General features: G+C 55.7%; 1 protein-coding gene across 1 annotated transcript; it reads left to right on the top strand.

The window, feature by feature from the left end:
- Nucleotides 1-6,742: 6,742 nt before the first annotated feature.
- SLC25A1 (solute carrier family 25 member 1) lies at nucleotides 6,743-21,216 on the top strand. Its single transcript, XM_040603690.1, is given in 10 exon segments — nucleotides 6,743-6,826; nucleotides 6,828-6,849; nucleotides 17,261-17,368; nucleotides 17,538-17,637; nucleotides 17,872-18,010; nucleotides 18,471-18,555; nucleotides 18,714-18,818; nucleotides 19,208-19,323; nucleotides 19,657-19,730; nucleotides 19,848-21,216. Coding segments are annotated over 10 exon segments (933 nt in total). The 5' UTR covers nucleotides 6,743-6,757; the 3' UTR covers nucleotides 19,963-21,216.
- The last annotated feature ends 77 nt before the right edge of the window (nucleotides 21,217-21,293 follow it).

Genomic DNA, 21,293 nt, shown 5'->3' on the forward strand with positions numbered 1-21,293 from the left:
TCCACTGTGTGGTTCTAGTCTTAATATCTTGGGGGTGGGGACTGGCTAGTAGTAATACAGTACCACTAATAGCATCAGGTTTCTTAATCTGACAACTAAGGATGCCAGGCAGGAAAAGGGAAGCTTGTGCCAAAGCACCTAACATGGATGTCTTAACTGTTAAGTTAAAAGGGAGTTGCTGTCTCTTCACTGGACACATAGGCACGCTTTGTCACATGTGGAGGTCATGCTGCAGGAGATGGTCACATGCTTACATGATTTCATTCATAGGACTGGAAAAGCTTAGTCCTGTGGTGAGGGAGGTGCTGCAGTTAGTCTTCTCCACAAAAATACATCAATATAGCAGCCATACTGGTAAGCTATGCCTGTTCATACTGAATTCTACTTGAACAGGGCAAAACACCTTTAAATGCCAACTAGTAGAGACTGTTAGGGTTGTGAAATTAGAAACAGCAGACTATGCTTTGGCAAAACGCTAACTAACATATTTTCTCTCTTGGTCACTGTGCTACAGCAGCAATGGCAAAGAGATGTGGTGTGCACCTGCCTGATAGAGGCCGGAGTGCTCTAAGTGTTTACTAACCACAGTTTTGTACTGATCAGCACCCAGCAGCTCACCTTGAAATACTGAGCAGCTAATGAGTTCAAGCAAATCTGCACTCTGTACAGACTTATTCCTAGCAGGAATCTGCCAGGTAGCATGCTATTTTCCAGACATGGTACTTCTGTTGTAAGCAGTTCCTTGTGGGTCAAAAGGAATTTGGATAAGTCAGCTGGAACTAGAAACGAGCTCTAGGATTAGTATGACTCTAGGAGTTTCCTTCCTCTCAATTTAAAAACTTACTGTGACTTTATAGCAACAAGTACAAGCTGATGGTGAAATACAGTAAACTGCTAGGTTAAATATTAGAACAGCTCATGACCTGTAAAGAATTGAGCTAGCCTGGGGATCCTTAATAACTTCAGTCTAGAAATCTAATTACAGGAATGACTGAGTTCTCAAGGAAAGCAAAGATGCCAGCTCTGAATACTCTTGCTTTAGTTGCTCTCCTGGTATCTTAAGCTTTTGCTAACTGTAATGGCTTTTATAAACTTTGTGATCTTGCATTCTAAAATGTATCTAAAAACATATGCTCCCTACCATTACAGTGCAGCTGTACCTAAGGGGCAGAACACACTCTTGTGTACCAGAACACTTCACTGTTTCTTTAACAGTTAAAGTCAGTCTCTGCAGGAAATAACCTCTCTTTCAGTGGGTTAAGTGGAGGATTTAATCCAGTTTATGAAGTTGTAGTGGCCACCAAGTTTTTGACAACTTAGATAAAATTATTTTGCAGAAAGCCTCCTTCAACACCAGCTGCTCATGAATTCCCACAACTTGAGTGCGATCGGGCTAGTGCTGTCATATAGAATACTCACTTTGTGCAGAACATGCTGCAGAGTGCAGCATCTGAAGACTTAACTCTGGGTTTATGATACCGTCAGATAGTAATTTGCTTGAACCTGCATACGGCTTTTACAGAGTCATTCTTTTCCTGTGAGGAACAAGAGTATGGATTTCCTTCTGTAATAGCTCTTGTCAGACCTTAGGTGAGTTTTCCCCAATTTGGCAAGCTTTAGGCAACTGAAAATCTGGCATCTGAAATGACAAGTAATTAACAAGTGTTGCTGTCCAGCTGCTTTAACGTCTTGAGAGCTAGGTGGAAGCCAATCTCTCCACAAATGACTGCAAGGACATGTGCTCCTCTTGGCATAGAACTCTCACCAGCATTCCGCTGTGCGCTCTGTGCCTAGCGTTTTTGCTTCTTATGTTGTCCTTTGCTTCCTTGCGTCTTTAAAGGTTACTGGTTTCTTCCAGTACAAACACCAAGTGAAAGGGGAGGAAGAATATCTAACAAAGCTGCTAGAAGCAGAATTCTGGTGGATGCAGCTGCTGTCGGCTCTCTTCAGCCAGATGAGCCAGCCCCATAAACTCAGGAGGAAGGCATTGCTGGGGTAAGTTCTGTTTCTTACTGACTACATAATGTTGTGGTATTTTATATGACTCCTGTTTCCCTTCCCTCTCCCCACCCCCCACCCCTTTTTAGGGCTCTATAGTTAAAAGGTAGCATAGCAGAAGAAAATGCTAGGTCATCTTGCTGCTTAAAAGACAAAAATTATAGGCAGATGAAGCCTATTCAAGTTTGTACAAATTATAGGAATGATATGGGAAAGACAGTAGTAACTGTAAGGTCCAAAACCTAATTTTGATTTAATAGCTGCTGCTTTTTTAGCAACTCCAGTGCTGAGAGCTGGCACTTAGTGTGACATGGATCCCTTAGTAAGGCTGCGTAAAACAAGGAACAACTTTTTTTTTTTTTTTTTCCCCCTGGCAAAACAAGCAACAGTTACTCAGAAGCATAAGAGATTTCTTCTGGTTTTTGAATTAAACCTCACAAACAAATCCTTTGTTGTCTGATGCCCACTTAATGAGCGTGCATAACTCTTATACTTAGGCATACATGGGTATACTTGGGCAAAGCTGACTGTTCAACTGCTGTATAGTTAATGTTTATGCTTCAGTGTGCGACATCTTAGTTGACGAGCTAGAACTTGGCCACTGAGTAACTCTCAGCGTGATTAAACCAGCATGACAGTGGATCCAAGTTGCACTGAAAAAAATTGAGGTAGAAATCTTGCAAATCTTGGAACAAGTAGCACTGTGTGTACCAGGTTACTATAACAAACGGTTTAGGAAGTGTGCATACTACCTTGTTGACAAGGTGTATTTCTTGTCTGTAGAACTTCTTTCAGTCTTTCTAGGTCCTTCCTGTTGTAAATGGTTTGGTTTGTCACTGGTTCTAAGCTGACTGTGTTTCTTTTTTTGCTTTACAGAGTACCCCAAGACTGCTTCAATCTCGTTTGTTCCCACAAAGTAAAATTGGGGCATCTTGAATTTGTGATAGAATGTTGTGTGACATAAGGCTGGAGAGTGCTTAATGATACCAGAGTACTTTGTGACATTGGTGCATAATTAGGTTGTGGTTTTCCAAGTGAACTAACACTTGCTATAGCAACCTGCAGGTGCACCCCGTCATCCAGCTCAATGGATCTGGAGTCTTTTTATTCTGCTCCATCTACTTCAGCAACTATTCAGCCTTCAAAAAGTTTGTTGCTAGTACAGCTTTCCAGTTTTTCAATACTATGTGTTTTTCCTGGGCATCTTTCCAAAGGTAATGACAGATCCTGACTCATGTTCTACTAATAAAATGCTGCAAAACTTTTAGCATAGTTACGTGTTTCAGTCTAGATCTTTCAGGAAGGTAGCAAAATCCATCCATTTTCTTCCCAGCTAAAACAGACTATAAAGTTGCCAGCTTTTAAGCTTAAGATGGGATGGATTTGAAATACAGTTAGTGAGGTCCTGTCTTGCTTTGTGTTGGAATTTAAAAAATCTGAGTCAAGTTCTGAGTTTGTCATGCATTCTCCTGTGTGGTTCAATGACTTGAGGTGTGGGGTTTTTTTGTTTTGGTTTGGTTTTTTGTTTGGTGGGGGTTTTTTTGCCTATTGTGGTTTTAATCAAGATTTTTAAATCTCTTAATCTAAAAAATCTGGTTTTCTCCTTTTTCCCCTAGTGGTTATGAAAGGAAGAATTACAAACTCATCTGGTATGTTCTTTTCCACAGCAACGAGCTTTCCAATATTGTGCAGAGCACAAATTCCCAAAGTGCTGGTTATCTAGCTGGGAAGCCAGGAGTGTATTTGGGTGGGAAGAGGTGGTTGGTAAATCTTTTAATTGCTTTCCTTTTGGAAGATACTTCTTTTCCCCCCCTCCCCCCCCCAGTTAGAGGGTGGGGGACATGGGGTTTGTCAACTGGAGTAGTTTCTTTCAGTAATATATCGTGCTGTGAGGGAATCGTGACTGTGGTCTGGTAGCAGAATGATAACCTATGAATGCTGAATGCAGTATGTGGATTTCACTTGTCCTCTGAGATGAGTCAGGCCCGCTCAGGTGTTAATGGCTACTTCTGTTGGGCTCTCGAGAGGCTCAGTCTTGGTAATCTCAGTGAATAATCTTGAGTATCAACAGAACTTTTTCTGCATGTGTGCTCAAGTGGGAATCATGCAAGTTGTTTTGGAATAGCACCATCTTCCTTATAGTCACAGTAGCTCCTACTGTGCACACTTGAAAGCTAGGGAAACATTGACTCAGATCTTCAATATGTTCACTTCTCCTTGAAGCCCATCGTGCGTAGGATCTGTTATGCATAAAGGAATTGTTTGGTCTTGTCAGGGACCTGGGAGGAAGTGAGTTGTCTTATTTTACTGTAAGACCCCAAATGATGGGGATTGATAATGCATGGAAAGGTTTGCAGTAGGTGATGAGTTGTAAGAATTCAGATAATGTAGCTGTTTATTCAGTGAAATGAAGAGATTCTCTGCTTCAAGGGCATATGACATGAAGTTACCTGCCCTATATTGATCACTGAAGGTCTCTGAACCCATGGTGTGCTGCTGGGTGCATCAAGCTGTGCCAATTAAATGAAAAAAAAACCCAAACAACTATCTGGCAGAGGGGCAAGGGTGGTCACTGTTTATGTGCTTCGTAGGATGCAGAAAGCGCTGCCTGCAATCAGTGTTTGTGTTTAAAAAAAAAAAAATAAATAGCAAGAGTTGCTTTCATCTTCAATAGTTCTTTTTAATTCTGATTATTAGGGCCTGGAGGGGTGCCATGAGATATACAGGCTGCAGCAGCACCTGTTTTGCAATTCTCATGTCTTTCTACTGCAGCAGAAACAAGCACCAGCCACCAGCAAGAGAAGTGGGTTCGGATTGTCAGAGGGTTGTTTCCGTGAAAACTCCTGAAGTGAGAGCAGTAAGGCAGAGGAGTTGATGTCCTGTCCATAACAGTAGTTGCTCTTTTATGCTTTGACCACCCATTTCCTAGGAGATGCTCTTGACAGTGCAAGTCCAGCCAAGTCTTTACTTTCACCTAAGTCACAGGATTTAAAGCGCACCTTTTGCAGTCTCCAGCATTTCAGGGGTTGCTGATTATCTTACTTTGATGCTCTTCTTCAGGGTTTCTGCTGACAAGTAGTGTTAGCAGCCTCTTTGAGGTCAAGCTGAGATGGCCTGCGATTTGCATGTGATTATATAGGAATAATCCTTTCCCTGTTCAGCAAAGTATGCACTTCTGTGAATCCCATCAAGGCTGATGCGAGTTAAGCATGTGGCATAGTATTTTCTTGGACAAGATGAGATTGTGCACAGGCCTTGCTGGCTTGATGATTCAGGAATCTCCAAGAGCCAGTGTTTGCTGTGAAGGTAATTATGGCCTCACGGCAGTGCATATACATGTCTATCGGCATACATGAACGTTATCATCATTTGATGGAAAAGTAGTGGGGAGTGGTAGAGATTAACCAGAAATCCAAATGCATTTCTGTTTGCCATCTTTGAAAGGATTTCTCTTATTTTTGCCATTCCAGTACTGCTACCTGGAACTGGAATAGCTGCTCTGCATCAGTGCCTGGGACTCTTGAGTGTTTTTTCCTGCTGTGTTCCCTTTGCATGTTCATTTCCACCTTACCTCCCCATGGACTTGCCTCTGCAACTGTCTTAATTCTGTTCTGAAACCATGTATAGTTCTGGCCTCACCTGGGAATGAGTTCCGCAAGGCATGTACGTATTTATTTGCTTTTAATCCTGGCAGAATAGAGGTGCTTCAGTTTCCCAGATGGTCCTTCCGCGGGCGGTTGAGCTGCCAAGCTACAGCGGCATAGCTGTGGTGCCGGCTTTCAGATGGGGCTGGCAGCTGGAATCCTGCTGCCTGAGCGTGGAGCCTTGTTAAGCAAAAATCATGTCACAAAGTGCACAGATAGCAAGTCTCAACAGGAGCATGCTCCGTGCGTGGCCAGCGGGCATTCCTTACACAAAAGGTTCCCTCTTTGGAATAAGGCGGCTGCTCCAGGTGAAAGGGAGAACACAGCTCCAGCATCCAGCTCTGGTGTTCCCTGCTTTCTGTGCGATCCCAGAGGGAAAAGCAAACAGTGTTGGTTTCTCTCCAGTGTTTCTGTAAATGCAGCTTTCAGATGTGAATTAGTGAAGGACAATGCAGTCTTCCTCTGTCTGCTAATAAAGCAAAACCAGGTAGTGCTGCTCTTTGCACGGCCTAATTACTTAGGAGCAACAGATAATAAACCCCCCTCTAAAATAACTGTGATCTGAACCAAGCCCGGGCAGTCTTTCAATTTTGAGGATCTTTTGGTTTCTCTCCCGATGCCAGTGTCAGGCGTTCGCAGGCGACTGCTGCCCTAGCACTTCCCTCTCTCCCTCAGGGAGTGAGGGACGATGGAAGCCCAAGGGCAGGAGCGGGCAGGGGGGCATCGTACGCTCGCAGCGGCGCAGCCTACCGGCCCCCGGCCCGGAGCGGCGGCCGCGCTGCTGTGCCGGTCTCGCCGGGTTGCGGGTGCTGCCCGCGGGGCGCCGGGCCGGTACCCTGGCCGCTGAACCGGGGGAAGGTGGTGCTGCCGCGTCCCGGGGGCTCCCGGCCGGCCCCTGCGGCACCTACGCGGCGCGTTTGCTCGCAGGTTCGGGGGCGCCGGCGAGCCCCGACCGCGCTGCAGCCGCCGCCGGTTCCCGCCGCCCCCTCCGGGTGCGCGCCCCGCCCCGCGGCGTGAGGATGTGACGCCGCCGGGGCCGCCCCTCCGCGGGCGCGGCCCTGAAATACGGCCCCGGCCGCCGCCGGGCAGCGCAGGAGCCGCGGCACAGCGCGGCCATGCCCGCCCCAGCCGCGCCCCGCCGCCTGGCCGCCGCCGCCCCCGCCGGCAAGGCCAAGCTCACCCACCCCCGGCAAGGCCATCCTGGCAGGTAAGCGCCCCCCGCCCCGCTGCCAGCGCGAGTGGCCGTGCCGGGCGGGGGCTGCCGTGACGCGCACCGGGCCCCGCAGGTGCCGCCTCCATCCCGCGGGCACCGCCCGTCCCGCCCGGGGCCGCTCCCGCCGGGCGCGCCCGGTAGCCCTGCGGCCAGCCCGGCCCCTCTCCCGGCAGCCCCGGGGAGGTGGCCCGTGGCGAGCCGTGCTGTCCCCCCCGGCTCGGGGCTCTGCTGCCGGGCTGCCGCTGGCCCTGCAACCTGTGGCCGCGCCGGGCCAGGCGCGGGGCTGGGGCTGCGGAGCGGGGCAGGGCTCCGCGTCAGCGGCAGGGAGCTGAAGCGGCGGCAGCGGGGCCCTCTCGCTGCATCCCCCCCACTGCACCCCCGGCGGGTTAAGGCAGAAAGCTGAGGGGGCAGCACTCGGATCCCTGCTCCAGCCACGTCTTGCACGCTGCTTTGGTACAGCTCCTTTTGCAGCTTCTCGGTGCCTCCTTTGTGTCTCTGCGTCAGTCTCCGTGGATCAGGGTGTGTTTTCCCGTCCAGTTCTGACCATTTCCATGGAATCTGAATAGGCTCTGTGTGCAGCAGTAACTGCAGAGTTAATGCGCTTCCTTGTGCTGGTGGCTGGTGTGAGCTTGGTGCTGAATGGAGTCCAAGACAGTCGCAGGCTTGTTAAACTCCTTTGTAGCTGTTCATTAGCTCCCTGGTTTCTCCTGCTACTTGCAGGACGTCTCCCAGAGTGGAGGGTAGTGTCTTCCCTTTGGAACAAGCCATCGGGGCCTCGACGTGATTGGCCTGGTTTTGAGCTTTTGTGTTTTCCAGTCAGTTCCCCCTCCTACGATTGTGCCTTTGTTCCTCAGCCCAACTCCCCGCTTCCCTCCGAGGGCAGAGCTCCAGCCTCCCACAGCAGGGACCCGGGAGGAGCGAGGCTCTGCCCATCCCGGCTGGCACGGGGAGCTGAGCCCTCGCCGCTCCGGCTCTGCCTGCCAGCGCTGCCCCCACCCCAGTGCTCAGCCTCCCCTTGTGCAGATCCCAACTGCTGGGGGTGGCAGCGCTGTGGGAAATGGACGTGAGCGCTGGAGCTTGCCAAGGGTGACGAGGCCTCGCAGGGTCACGTCGCCTGGAGGGTCTGTGCCGTCACCGGTGCTGCCCGGCCAAAGGGCTGGGGCGCGAGAAGGTGGCAGCCGCAGCCAAACAAGAAGGTGTCTTGTCCTTCAAACAAACCCTTCGGTGAGGCCAGGCTCCTCCAGAGCTCCTCAGGGCTCTCCAGACTTGTGCTGCCACCCCCTCAGAGTGGGTTGTTAGTTTAGGCCTCCTCTTATCCCCTTTTATTTACAGGTCTTTTAAATGGGATTTAATCCAAACCTAGGATGGGAAAGGCAGACTGCTTGCTCCTCAGTCAGCCTGAGGATCATCAGCTGTGGGCAGCTAACCGGCATACTGTGACAGAGGCTGCAGCAGGCTTGCCCTGCTTGCCCCTGCCAGGAAAGTTGCTGTGGGTGTGCCTGGAAGCTGTTCAGGTGGAAAGAAAGGGACATGGTGCTTGTGGCCTCTGCCAGGTGTCAGGCTGGGCAACATAGTGTAAAGCTGCACATGCCCCCGCTTGGAGGAGCCCTTCTGGGTCTGCCTGAGGCTGCAGAGATGGAAGAGGGACCCTATTAAGATGCTAGTCTTCTCCTCCAGCACAGCAAACCAGAGTAATTGGTTAATAGGCAGCCAAGCCTCTGTGGCATCTGATTGTATTAAAGAATCACATAAATGGGAGAAAGCTGCTGTTAACTCCCTGCATCCCAGTCTGCTGAGCCCTCCAGCCCCTTGCTGGGGGTTGCAGTGCCATTTGTGGCTGTCTTTGCTGACTTTAGGTGGTTTGCTGATGCCCTTGTTTCTCGTCTGACATCTGTCTGCACAACAGGGGTGTGTGCTCCGAAGCTGAACTTCCTGGAGAGCTGGAGGTGTTAAAGATGGACTGTTCCTACTGTGCTGTGCTTCGTCAGCCTCATTCGTGCTGGTGGAGTTAAATAAGCAGCCGTCATCCCACCCTGGATGCATATCAGCTCCCAGACCTTTGTGTAATTGAGATCCTCTGCCAGGGAGGCACAGTTCCCCTGTGCTGCCCAGACCTGAGCAGGCTGGCGCTGGCTCTTTTCTTAAGAGACACGAGTGAAGCTCTTGCTGCCAAGAGCTCTTCTCCTTCAGTTGTTACAACAGACAAACATGAAGTTAAAAATTAATTTACTAATGGGCTCTCATTTGTCCAAGCAGTTGTTGTGTGCCAAGGCAGCGCTTCACCTTGCTGTGACCACGGTTTGTGCCACTGCTGGTGCCGTGGCCACGTGCGGCCTGAGCACACAAAAGCAGCTTGGCCATCCTGGCCGGTTGGGTGAGTGTCACTGCCAGGACTTGGTCTTGGGGGTGCTCAGTGCAGACTGGGCTTCCAGAGGGCAGAGCTGAGTGGGTGCAGGTCACTGACACTGTTCAACCTGTGGAACCCCCTTTGCAAGGGGAAGAGCTCCCCAGGTTCTGAATTGATGGTACAAGTTGGTTTGGGGGACCTGGCACTGGATCACAAGTGACATGGCTGTAGAACATTAAGCTTTGATATAGTGTGCCTTGGCTTAAACTTGGTTAAAAGACTGGCAAACATGCAGGCTTTATGCTGAAGCAGATATTATCTGTCTTTGTAACTCATCTGCTGGCTCAGTTACCCGCTCTAAAGCGGGCATAATTTTCTTGTGAACTCATGAGCTGGGTTGAGGGCCAGCTCACATCTCTTCTGCTGGGCAATAACCTGTTAGCCGGCAGACCTGGGAGTCCGGCCATGCCTTCAGCCTCCCTACAGCCAGCTTAACGGTTTCCAAACAAACCTTTTAGCCAGCCAGGCTCCTGTCCCTCCTGCCAGCCTCCTGCAGGGTTGGGTGCTGCCACTCCGCTGTGCAGCTCCCAGCATGGGGCCATGCTGCAGTGGGCAAGTGGGGAGGCAGGAACACTGGCTACGGAGCTGGTGGAGGCAGTCACCCCTGTGTTTCCTCAGAGGGCTCCTTTCTAGGTTTTCGGGCACCATGGTGCTGTTAGATCAGCTCGAGCCAGCCTGTGGTGGACTATTTAGAGTGCAACACAAATGGTCCTTGCCATTTTGCAGGCAAACCCCTGCATCTCTGCCCTCCTGAGAGCTTTGCTCCTGGTTAGCAGTGGCCATTTGATGAGAGGCTTTGCCTGCCCTGCCCAGAGTTAAGTACAGTGTTACTCTGTTTTTAGCCAGCTTGGAAGCTGGGGTCTGCTCCCTCCCACAGAGAAGCTCACAGCTGCCTTGCTCTTTGCAGTGGTACCTCTGCTTGCCTGGGGGCTGGTGCACAGTTGCTATTCATGCCTACACCTAATCCAGCCTGGTCGGGGAAGCAGGACGCCTGGATGCTGTCCTACACAGTGCTTGATTTGGAAAAAGCTTGCAATGGCTGTTGCTGCTGCTCTGGTGTTTGCTGCAAACATTGAGTACCGCTGGGAAACAGCAGTGGCACGCACCGTGGTCCCGGGAGGATCACGGGCAGCAGGGAGAGGGACCCTGCAGGAAGAAGAAGGGCCTGCAGGGTAGGGCATGAAGCACATCTTCAGCAGGGAGCCCGAGATCACACAAGAAACAAAGCAGTAATTAGAGCTTCAGTTTCCTCTTCTTTGTTGATGTCTTGATATGATCTTTCTTAGGAAATGCTGTGCCTACAGAGGAGAGCAGTCAGGGACTCCGTGTGAAACCTGAGACTTGCTTCTTGGAGAGTAGGATCTCTTTCCCAAAAGTCCCAAGTCCAGCTGGACTTCCAGGGCCATTGCCCTCTAGGGAGGGTGGGAGGGAGGCTGTGCTGCCAGGAATGGCTGTGGTCCAGCATGCTCCTAGGCTTTTAGATAGATGTCTGGTGCTCAGCAGGGTGGAGAATGTTTCTTTCTCGATGCTGAGCTGGGGGAGCAGGGTGGTGGGCTGAACATGGCAGGGGGAGGATTGGGGAGCATGGAGGGAACCAGTCTTGCCAGCTCCGCTGGCCCTTGGTGCATCCCGCCTGGCTGTGGATTCCCCTGGGGTTGTCTCCCTGCTATTCGGGGAGTGGGGCAAAAGAAGCATGTGCCTGTGAGCCCTCACGGACCGTAGCTGCCGTCGAAACCTAAAGCAGCCCCAAAGCTTGAAACCTAAAGCAGCCCCAGCCTGTCAGCCCCAGGACTAGGAAACCACATCGGAGTGCCCACCTTCAGTCTGAATGAATTCTGTGTGCGCTGGGGTCTGCCCTGGGCTTGGAAATTTGAGTTTCTAAGCTTTTCACATGCCTGATGCTCTGCTTGTCATTCTGCAGGTGACCATTTTCTCTGGGTTGACATAAATGATCAGAAGGAGCCATCCATCTTCCTGGAGGCGATGAGTACCGCGAGCTGACAGCTCAGGGATGTTGCGGCGTCTCTCGGCTCTGATGACCTTGTGCGGTGCATGCCAATGCAGCCTCTGTGCTCCTGCCTGGGCTGTGGTGACCCTGTGCTTGTGCTCTGAGGTCTCAGGTCACCTCCTGACAACAGGGGTTGATTTTTTTGCTATCTCTTCTTTCATGCTCTAGTGACCGCTACAGCGGTCACTCCCCTGTGCCGGTGGCCATGGGACCAGAGCCTGTCCCCAGGAAGTGGCTTCTCAGTCCCAGCGGTGGCTCCTTCATCCAGCTACAGGGTTGTGCTGGGGGAGATGTCCAACAGCCCTGGGCTCTGACGTCAGCTCCCTGTTGCCTGTCTTTAGAAAGATTTTTGGACGCTTAAAAAGTAGGTGTCTGAAGCAGTGTGGTGGGTTGGTTGGGAGCCAGCTCACAGTGATGGAGCTGGGGCCTCAGGGTGTGCAGGATGGCAGGGAGAAGGCAAGTTGAACCAGGATGGAGGACTGGCCAGTCCCCAAAGGTGGAGTCAACACCAAAGGCAGATGGTGCTGTGACTGCAAGCAAAGGGGAATGGTTTCTACCATCATACTCACAGCCAAGAAGTTTAAAATACAGTAATGATTTATTGGAATATTGGCCCATTGAGAAGTAAATGTAAAGAAGCAATGAATGAGCAGGTTGTGAAAGGATGGCCTGTTGAAACTGGACAGTTCCAGTAACGTTAGGGACAAATTACTCCATCCCATCCACAGCATTATCTGCAGCGCTGTTTGCACAGGGCTGTTTACCCACCCTACGGAGGCACATTTCATGTTTGTCGTTCTGTGTATCCCTGCCGGGGGGGATCAGACTTTCACCAGCCTGGCCATAGCACACTCCCATGATGAAAACAGCCACGTGTGTATTTACCGATAGACATGCTGAACCCCCATGCCCTCCACTGGCCTTGCCCTTACTAGATAGGAGATGGGGGCCCTAGCCCCATCGCAGGGGATGGACACCCTCTGAGATGGGCTGACCTTTTGCAGGACATGTCTCTTCCCTTCAAACCAAAATGCAGGTGATCTTCTGGCAGTCTGGTTTGGGGCAGGCAGCCCTTCCCTATCTCAGCACCGTATGAGACGCTTCTCCGCAGAGGAGCCCGCATGATGGTTTTCCCCAAGGACAGGGCTGTGCATGGCAGGAGGTGCCCAGGACCACCGCGCTAGCCCTGCTGAAGGCCAGCGCTCCCAGCAGAGCACCTGCCTGTGCCTGAGCCAGGCTCTCCCTGGAGCCCGCAGCCGTTTCACAAGAGCCGTGGTGGGATGGTGCAGGGAGGGTGGAGCCCGTTAAACCCGTTTCACCACTGCAGGCAGGGCAGGATTTCTCCACTGCTGCCTTTAGCTGGGTGATGTTAATGGATGGCTCAAGAGCAGCATGGATGGCTGCCAAGAGAGGGTCGATCCCTTGGCGGCAGAGGGGTCTGTGCTGTTGGTGGGGCAGCACCTGGGCTGCAGAGAGCTGTCATGAGCTGGTGGTGGGTGTTTCTGCCTCCATGATTTGTAGCACCCTGCTGGTCTTCAAACAGCTTTTTGGGGGTTTTTTATTTCCCCAGCTCTGAAAGCTATCTTGGCTAATGGGGAAGGGCACCAAGTCTCCTGGTGAGGGTAGGAACTGTAAGCACAGCATCCTGGAGGCAGGCAGGATTGCCTGCGGTGGCCTCAGTGTGTGGTCCCTGGCATGGGTCTGGGCTGCTCGGCTGACCCTGTACGCCTGCACCTTCTGCAAGTGGCTCGGGTGCCCCCCGAACAGGGCGGAGCTCGGGGCTCAGCTTTAGCTGATGCTCTGGAGAGGAGTGGGAAGCCTGTTTGTGCCTTCCTGCTGTGCAGCCGGCAGGAGGGACAAGCTTCAGGCATGAGTCCTGTGAGAGCTCTGCTGCTTTGCTTCCAGGCCCTTAGGAATTATTTTCCCTGGCCTGAAAGCATCCTGTCAAATCTGAAGTTAAAAGGAGCTTTTTGTATGGAAATCAGGTGCTTGTGTATCTGCATGTGAAATTACCCTTAAAATGGAGAGGCTGAAATTGCTCTCCAGGTGCTCACTTCTCATCAGAGCTGCGCGGAGACCTGCTGCTCTGCCTGCAGGAGCAGGATGCTCGTGCAGGTGTAGTCACTCGCAGGAGTGGCAGAGGGTCAGTGCTGCCTCCTGCCCCTCTGTGGCTCCCAAACAGGGCAGTGGGCGCTCACTCGGGCACTTGCCTCCAGCCAGGGCTTTGCAGGGGGTGACAGTGCCAGCCCCGGCTGTGCAGCCTTAGGTTGTGTCAGCCCCTGGGGGTCTGCTCATCTTCCCCATCGTGGCTGCATCCCCCTGCCCTCAGCACTGTCCTGGACGCTGGAGCTGGGGGTTTTTGGACAGGCTGGCCAGGGGGTGGCTGGTGGGGTCCCTGGAAGCTGCTTGTTGATGGGGTTTGAGGTCATTAGCTGAGCCTGCGTGCGCTGATGCCGTCATGTGCTGCGCAATCATCACAGGGCAGCACCTTCCCACTGTCCCTAAAATCCTCCTCTGCTTCTCCCAGCTCTCCCCAGCGGTGCCCACGGGCTGGGGCCGTGTCCTTAAGTAGTGCTGCTGGCTCCTCCGCAAAGGAGAGCTAATGCTTTTCTGGGAAAACCACACCAAGTGGCTGACAAACAGGTACTTTTCCCTTCTCTGCCGTCCCTGCTGGGCCTGTGGGTCAGGTTTGCTGGCTGTTGCCTGCAGCGAGCTGTTCCCAGGGCCAGGAGCGGGATCCCCACCACCACAGGCACCTCTGGGGCCAGGCAGAGCGACCTTCCCTGAAGGATGTTCTCTCTGCTCTGGCTCTGCTACATCCAGCTAATAGCTGAGAGCCTTGGCTCAGCGTCCACGCCACCCCGCTTGCTCTTTCACCTCCTGAGCGCTCGCTGCCGGCTGTTCCTGCTGACTCCGTGGTGTTGCAAGAGCTGAAGCTGCTGGTTAAAGTCCGGGTAAACAGGTTGCAGAGCGCTCAGCAGCCCTGGCGAGGGAGGGGAGTTGAAAGAAGCTGCTGCTCGTGGGCAGTGGGGTGATGTATTTGCATAGAATAAATTTTCTGCTGGAATATAATAGTGTAAGAGGACACGCAGCAGCAGAGCAGGGCCTCTGATGGGTCTGGCTTCCAGGGAGGGAAGGGGCTGCAGGGCAGGTGGTTTGTGCTGTCCTGTCTCTCTGCAGGGTAGAACAGGATAAAATTGCCCCAGGTCACAGATTGTGTCTGAAGTCCCTGCTCTGTATGCCTTCCCGTGGGACTTGGGACCAGAGGAACACAGGGGGGTAGGAAGGGGACCTGGCAGCACAAAGCAGCTGCTTTCAGTGGCTCTGGTGTGGGGACACTTTTTGCATCCAGGTCCCCAGTTTGCTGTGGGGAGCCAGCATGGGCACCTGGTTCCTCCGTCCTTGGCTCGGGTGGCCCCAGTGCCCCAGATGCTGCTGGTTCACAGGGACAGCATGCTGTCCCTTTGCAAGGGCACTTCACAGGCTCTTGTGGATGTGGCTTTGCCTGTGGGATGCCAGGCAGAGCCTCTCTGCCTCACCTGTGGGGAGGAATGCTCTTAATCCTGGTGGCTGCTGAGGCTGTGGATGGGTTGCAGGAGGTACAGCATCCCTCCCTGTGCCGTTTGGCGTAGCTGCTGTGAGCTGAGGTGCTGGTTGCCCCTGGACCGGGGCTTGTCCTGCGTGCTTCCCTGCTGTCTGGCTTCCAGAGGTGCCAGTGTGGCAGCTGGTGCTACAGGGACAGAGGGGGAACAAACATTTACAGCCCTTAGAATGTCCAGCACTTCAGGTCTGCGGTGTAGGAGGGAGGGAGGTGGCCTTGGCCACAGCTGCAGCATTCCTGTGGCGTGGTGGCAGCGAGGCTGGTGGCACAGTGGCATGTAGCAGCACAGAGATGTGCCAGCTGCTGCTCAGCTTTTCAGGGACTATGACACCCAGCTGGAGGATTCTGCTCCTCCTCACACTGCTCGCTGGGCACCCACCTGCTGTTCCTGCAGGAGCTACTTGGCAAGTCCCTGTGCCATGGGACCGGCAGCGTCTGCCACCTCTGATGGACCTGCCAAGGATGGGAGAGGGGTGAGGGGGCAGCGGGAGAGCTCTGGGGACCCTGGGGATGGTGGCTGTTCTGTGGTGCCTCTGGGAGAGAGCCAGCGGCTGGCCACAGCAACATGAGCTGGCCTCGCTGTGGCTGCCACAGCATCCTCCCACGCCACCACAGCTCGGGGTTCTGCAGAGGCACGGAGGCCAGCAGCAGTCACCCGTCGCCTCCCAGGAGGAGCCTGCCTGGCCTGGGCTGAGCAGCTCCAGCCCCTCCTGGGAACACAGGAAAACAAGAGGCCTCTGTCTGCAGTGGCAGAGCCAGGCTGGCCTCGCGCCCCGTCCCCAGCGCCCCACGGGGCCGGGATGCTGCCAGGCTGGGCTGGCGGGTCCTGCCCTGGCCATGACAGGCTGGCACTCGGTGCCATGGTGTCCCCATCCCCGCCATGCCCATGGGAGCGGGGGGCAGCTCCTTGTCCAAGGGGCTGGGCTTTCCCCTTGTGCCAGCTGTGCTGAGTGCTGGTGCGGCTCCTTGGCTACACTAGGAGGCTGTTTTAAGGTGGGCACTGCCCAGCTGCTGGAGGGAGCGCAGCGAGGCTGCTCTCCTCTTCCTCCAGAAGGACGAAGGATGGGCCTGGGAGAAGGCGGCAGTGCCCCAGGGGATGCCAGCCTGCGCGCTGGGACATCCCTGTGCCGGGTGAGCCTGGCAGCAGCACTGCGGGAGGGAGCCAGAGGCAGCACCACAGAGGTTAAGAGTCTCTCTTGTAAATTTGAGGGCAGTACAGAAGAAATAAAACGACATGAGAAACTCTCTTGGTCCAAGGAGCTGGAGCTGCCTGCTGCTGTCCCAGGGAGCAGCTGTGGTGTCCCCTATCAGTGTCCCCTCGCAGCGTACTTTGGAGGGTGCTGATAAGTAGAGCTGTGCTTGGCTGCAGAGCAGGATAGCCCAACGCTGCACCCAGCCCCGGTGCTGGCCCTTCTCGCCCTGCCACTGTTTTTCCCTCTGGGCCACCAGCGTGTCCCTGGGCCGTGGCAGGGCTGTGCCGGGGGTGGCTGTGCCCGCAGCTGCAGCTCTGCTGAGTCACGCTGAGGATGTGGCCAGGCTGGAGGGGCCAGTGGAAGTAGCGTGGTGGGCTGGGAACTAGCAGCGACCAGACCCCACACCATGCTCTATCCGGTGGGCTGGGGGCCCACTCACCCTCCCTGGGCAAGGAGCTGGGAGGCCCTCGGGGGGGCTGCTCTCGTGGGTGTGAAGCCCCAGCAGCAGCAGCAGCATCCCAGAGCTCCCCAGCATCGCATAGTGCAGCGCTAGCTGCCGCCGCTTCAAGTATGCTAAGAGGAGCCCAACCACCAAGAGCCGGCATCACCCGCTGCCAGATTGCTGGCGCATCCCTGGGCCGCGGCAGGAAAGGCTTCAGACGATGTAATCAGCACCCGGCAGCTGCCCCTGCATGAGCCCAGGGTGGCCGGGCAGCCTTGATGATAATTGTGCTTCCACGCTGGCACAGCCACGTCTGCAAATTGGCTCCTGCCGGCACTGGGGCAGCGATGCTGGGCCTCCTTCAGGGCTGCTGGGCTCTGTTGGGTTTATAAATCCCCGTGCTGGCTGCTTGCTGTGGGGGTATGGGGCTCCAGAGGGGAGAGGAGCCTTTGAGAGGGAAATGATACTGAATCGGCAGCCGCGGGTGTGGTGTTTTGCCCAGTTTCCCCCCCTTTGGCTGATCCCTCGCCAGCTTTTGCTGTGGCCGGGTGGTGATGCCTGTGCAGGGTGCCAGGCTGGCGCGGGGCCATGTGAAGTCCCCGGGGGTTTGGCGAAGACAGGGACACCGCGTCCCAGCCCAGACCTGACTGCCAGAGGTCTGGGGCTCAGCCGTTGCGGAGCCGGCAGCAGCCTTGTGGCACTGGATGGGCACAGTGCCGCTCCCATCCCCAGTGTCCCCTCCTCTCCCACCTAGGTGGCCTGGCCGGAGGGATAGAGATCTGCATCACATTCCCCACCGAGTACGTGAAGACGCAGCTGCAGCTGGACGAGAAGGCAAACCCTCCCCGCTACAAGGGCATCGGTGAGTGTGCACCCAGCGCACTGCCCAGCCCACCGGCTGTATTCAGAGGCTCCCAGGAAGCCCGGTTGGAGCTGAGGGGGGCTGAGGGGGGTTTGATGGGAGGCACTGGGGGTGGCACAGTGGCCCTCGGTGTGGCGGGTGACGGCGGTGCCGCTGTGCTCTGCCACAGGGGACTGCGTGAAGCAGACTGTCCGTGACCATGGCATCCGGGGGCTGTACCGGGGGCTCAGCTCGCTGGTGTACGGTTCCATCCCCAAGGCCGCCGTCAGGTAGGTGTCCTGCTTGGCCTGGGGTGAGCTGGGGGGGACCCTGGGCAGCGGCAGACACAGGGGTGGGTTTGCCCTTGGTGTCCCCAGCAGCACTTTGCTGAAGCCAGGTGCTTTCCCGGGTGGGGAGGATCCTCTCGCAGGGTGCGTGGCTGCTCCCAGAGACAGACCTAGAGCAGGGGAGTGCAGCCCCCAGCCCGGGTGCCTGGGGGCTCTGGCATGGTGGCTCCTTTGCAGGTTTGGGATGTTCGAGTTCCTCAGCAACCAGATGAGAGACGAGCAAGGGCGACTGGACAGCACGCGGGGTCTCATCTGTGGGCTGGGCGCTGGTGTGGCCGAGGCTGTGGTGGTGGTCTGCCCCATGGAGACCGTAAAGGTAGGTGGGAGGCAGCCACCAGCATCTCCCTGAGCCGGGGCAGGAAGGGAAGGGGCAGGACCCAAGGGTGCCTGGCTTTTGGGGACCTGGGGGCTGTGGGGGTTTGCTTGGACTGGTTTCATAGAGGAAGAGCTGATGTTGGAAAGCCCTGTGGAGCGGTTAGGTCTGGCGGCTACGGCCCCTTCCCTGCTCCGGGGAGGAGCCCCCCACCCAGGAGCCATCCCATCACCCATTTTAGTATTGTAAAGCCCATGCGGTTGCTGGCAGAGGTGGTTTCCCAGGTTTTCCTCTGCAAAATGCGCTGCTGGCCATGGGCACAGGCTTCCCCTGTGGACTCACCTGGCCACATGGGTCATCTCTGACCTTGGGACCATCCCTGGAGCGAGGCGCGAGTTGGCTGGCAGCCTTTGGGGCCATCGCATCTCCCCTCGCCTGGGCCAAGCGCGTTGTCTCCCCGCAGGTGAAGTTTATCCATGATCAGTGCTCCCCTAAGCCCAAATACCGCGGCTTCTTCCATGGCGTCCGGGAGATCGTTCGGGAACAGGGTGAGTCCCAGGGATGTGGCACCCTGATCCCTGGGTACTCCCACGCTGCGGGACAGGGCGGGAGGTGGGGGATGGGGACAGGCTGGGATCAGCAGCCTGAGGGGGGGGTCTCAGCCCGCGTGGAGGTGGTGCTCCCCTCCAACACCTTCTTGCTGCAGGATTGAAGGGGACCTACCAGGGCTTAACCGCAACTGTCCTCAAGCAAGGATCGAACCAGGCCATTCGCTTCTTCGTCATGACATCCCTCAAGAACTGGTACAAAGGTACAGTGGCCCCGTCCCCCCAGCTGGCTGCCTCGGCCCATCCTTGGGAGCTGGGTTTGGGCTCTCCACCAGCGCTGCTTCTCATGGCTCAGCCCCTCGTGATGGATGAAGATGAAAGCCAGAGCAGGGGGGTCCCAGCTTGTGGGGCTGAAGGGTCCTGGTTCTGGATCATTACCTTCACTCCCACCCTGCATCCCTCAGCACTGGGTGGGCTTTGTGGGGCTGATGCTGCTGGATGGTCCCCTCCAAATGCCCCGGTCCCCAGTGCAGCACTGCACCAGCCCTGACCACCAGCAGCCAGACCTGGGACCTCCCCTGCAGGCTCTCTCGGGGATGTGGTGCTGCATCCCCATGCCACCACTCTGCCCTCAACCTCTCCTCCTTCACAGGGGATGATCCCAACAAGGTCATCAACCCCTTTGTCACAGGGGTGTTTGGAGCTCTAGCCGGAGCTGCGAGTGTCTTTGGCAACACCCCCTTGGATGTGGTGAAGACCAGGATGCAGGTATGGCACTGGGGCATGGTGTGGGACCACTCTGCCTGCACGGGCTGGGGTCACCCACAGCTGGAAGTTGTTTTGTGCAGCCCCCAGGGCAGGTGCCTGATGCTGGCAAGGTTTGGGAGATGGCTGGGAATGCTGCCCCCTCACAGCTAGCCCGTGGGGGTGCTGGGAGGTGTTTGCACAGAGGTGGGGACATCCCTGCCGGGTTTGGTGGCTGGCAGCAGTGAAGGGGGATCAGTTCCTCTTGGCACTCCCCCAGCTCTCTGCCTCCCCTACAAAATCCCCCTGGATGCTCCCCTGGCTCTGGCCTCTGACCTGGCTTTTCCCACCCGGCAGGGGCTGGAAGCACACAAGTACAAGAGCACCTGGGACTGCGCTTACCAGATCATGAAACACGAAGGACCCCTGGCGTAAGCCCTGCGGTGGGGGCGGGCGAGGGGTAGCACGGGGGGCAGCACTGGGGGAGGATGCGCAGGGAGGGGGCTGTGAGGGCAGCCAGCCCCATGGCCCCCCTCTATCGTTGGCAGGTTTTACAAGGGCACAGTGCCTCGCCTGGGCCGCGTCTGCCTCGATGTGGCCATCGTCTTCGTCATCTATGATGAGGTGGTCAAGTTCCTCAACAAGGTGTGGAAAACGGACTGAGGGGGCCGGGCCGGGGCGGCCCCCACCTCCCTCGCCCTGCGGGGCTGCAGCTGGAGAGCCATGACCAAGCCCGCAGCTGCCTGCTGGCGCTGCCGGGGGCCAAGTCTGCCCACGGTGTGTGTCCCCCACCCCAAACCCAGCCACCTCTGTGTTTAGGAACAGGCTCTGAAGCAGGTTAAATTATTAGTTCTGCACTAAAAGGAGCAGAGAGGGAGCAGCATCCCAGCACCCGGTCCCCCAGCATCCCAGTTATGCCCACCCTAGTCCCCTGGTGACACTTTCCCCTGGTCTCATCACCTGTGAGCACTGGTTAGTTAGGGTGAGGTGTCCCCTGGGATGGTGGCCTTGTGTCCCCAGGGCCCCCGGCGGCCAGGAGCTGCCTGCTGCTTGGGGGCCAGCTCTTTCTGGGGGCGCTGAGATCCTCCTGGGGGCTCTGTGGGTGCAGTGGCCAAGCTGTGCACCAGGCATCGCAGCTGGCGGGGGGCTCCTGGGGCTGACATTGCTGGCTGGGAGCGATGCGCCTGGTCTCACAGCAACTCGGGGGGGGGGCCACCAGCCCCACGAGCTGGTGTGGCCCCAGGCTCCGTCCTCCCTGCCAGCACCAAGACTCCCCTGGGGTGCAGCACCCTGGCCCCCCGGATCCCACTCAGCCCTATGCTGCTGAGCAGGTGCTGCCCAGACTTGCACATCTAGCCAGGCCTTTTGTCCTCCTCACCATGGGGCCGGGATTGGGGTGAGCCGGGTGCTCCCATCTCTTGCCATTTACAGTTGAGACGTGTACGTGAGCTGGGATGAGGAGGCACAGCCCCATGCCGCAGACTTGGCCCCTCCGCTGGGGGTGCGAACCCCTTCTTCTGCCACATTCCCCCCCATCTGCCTTCCCGCCACCTCTCCGCTCCCCATAGGTAACCCCATAGTTTTTGGAGCTTCACGCTGACCCACTAACAGCCATGGTGGCCGTGGGGCCGGAGCCCTGCCCTGCCCTGTGCTGGGCTTGGCCCCATGGGATTTGTGCCAATCTTCTCCCAAAGGAGCCGGGAGGTGCGGGAGCCAGGGCTCAGCCCGTCCCTCCTCCTGGCACTAGTGGTGAATGCAGCCTTAACAGGGGGGCGAAGGAGGAGAAGGGAAGCCCGGGTGCGGTTTACCTGCGGCTTTCTGCTCTGAAGCCAGTGAGGGTTGTGTTGATTTTTTTTTTTTATTATTATTATTATTCTGTTTTACATTCGCAATTTGAATAAAATCAGTCTGGCTTTAGCAGGTGCATTGCTGTCCGGGCTGTGCTGAGTGAGCAGCGAGTGGCTCCTGCAGCGTGGGGATGGGGTTCCCCATCG

Source organism: Falco naumanni, chromosome 1, assembly GCF_017639655.2.
Source record: "Falco naumanni isolate bFalNau1 chromosome 1, bFalNau1.pat, whole genome shotgun sequence".
Classification (NCBI taxonomy): domain Eukaryota; kingdom Metazoa; phylum Chordata; class Aves; order Falconiformes; family Falconidae; genus Falco; species Falco naumanni.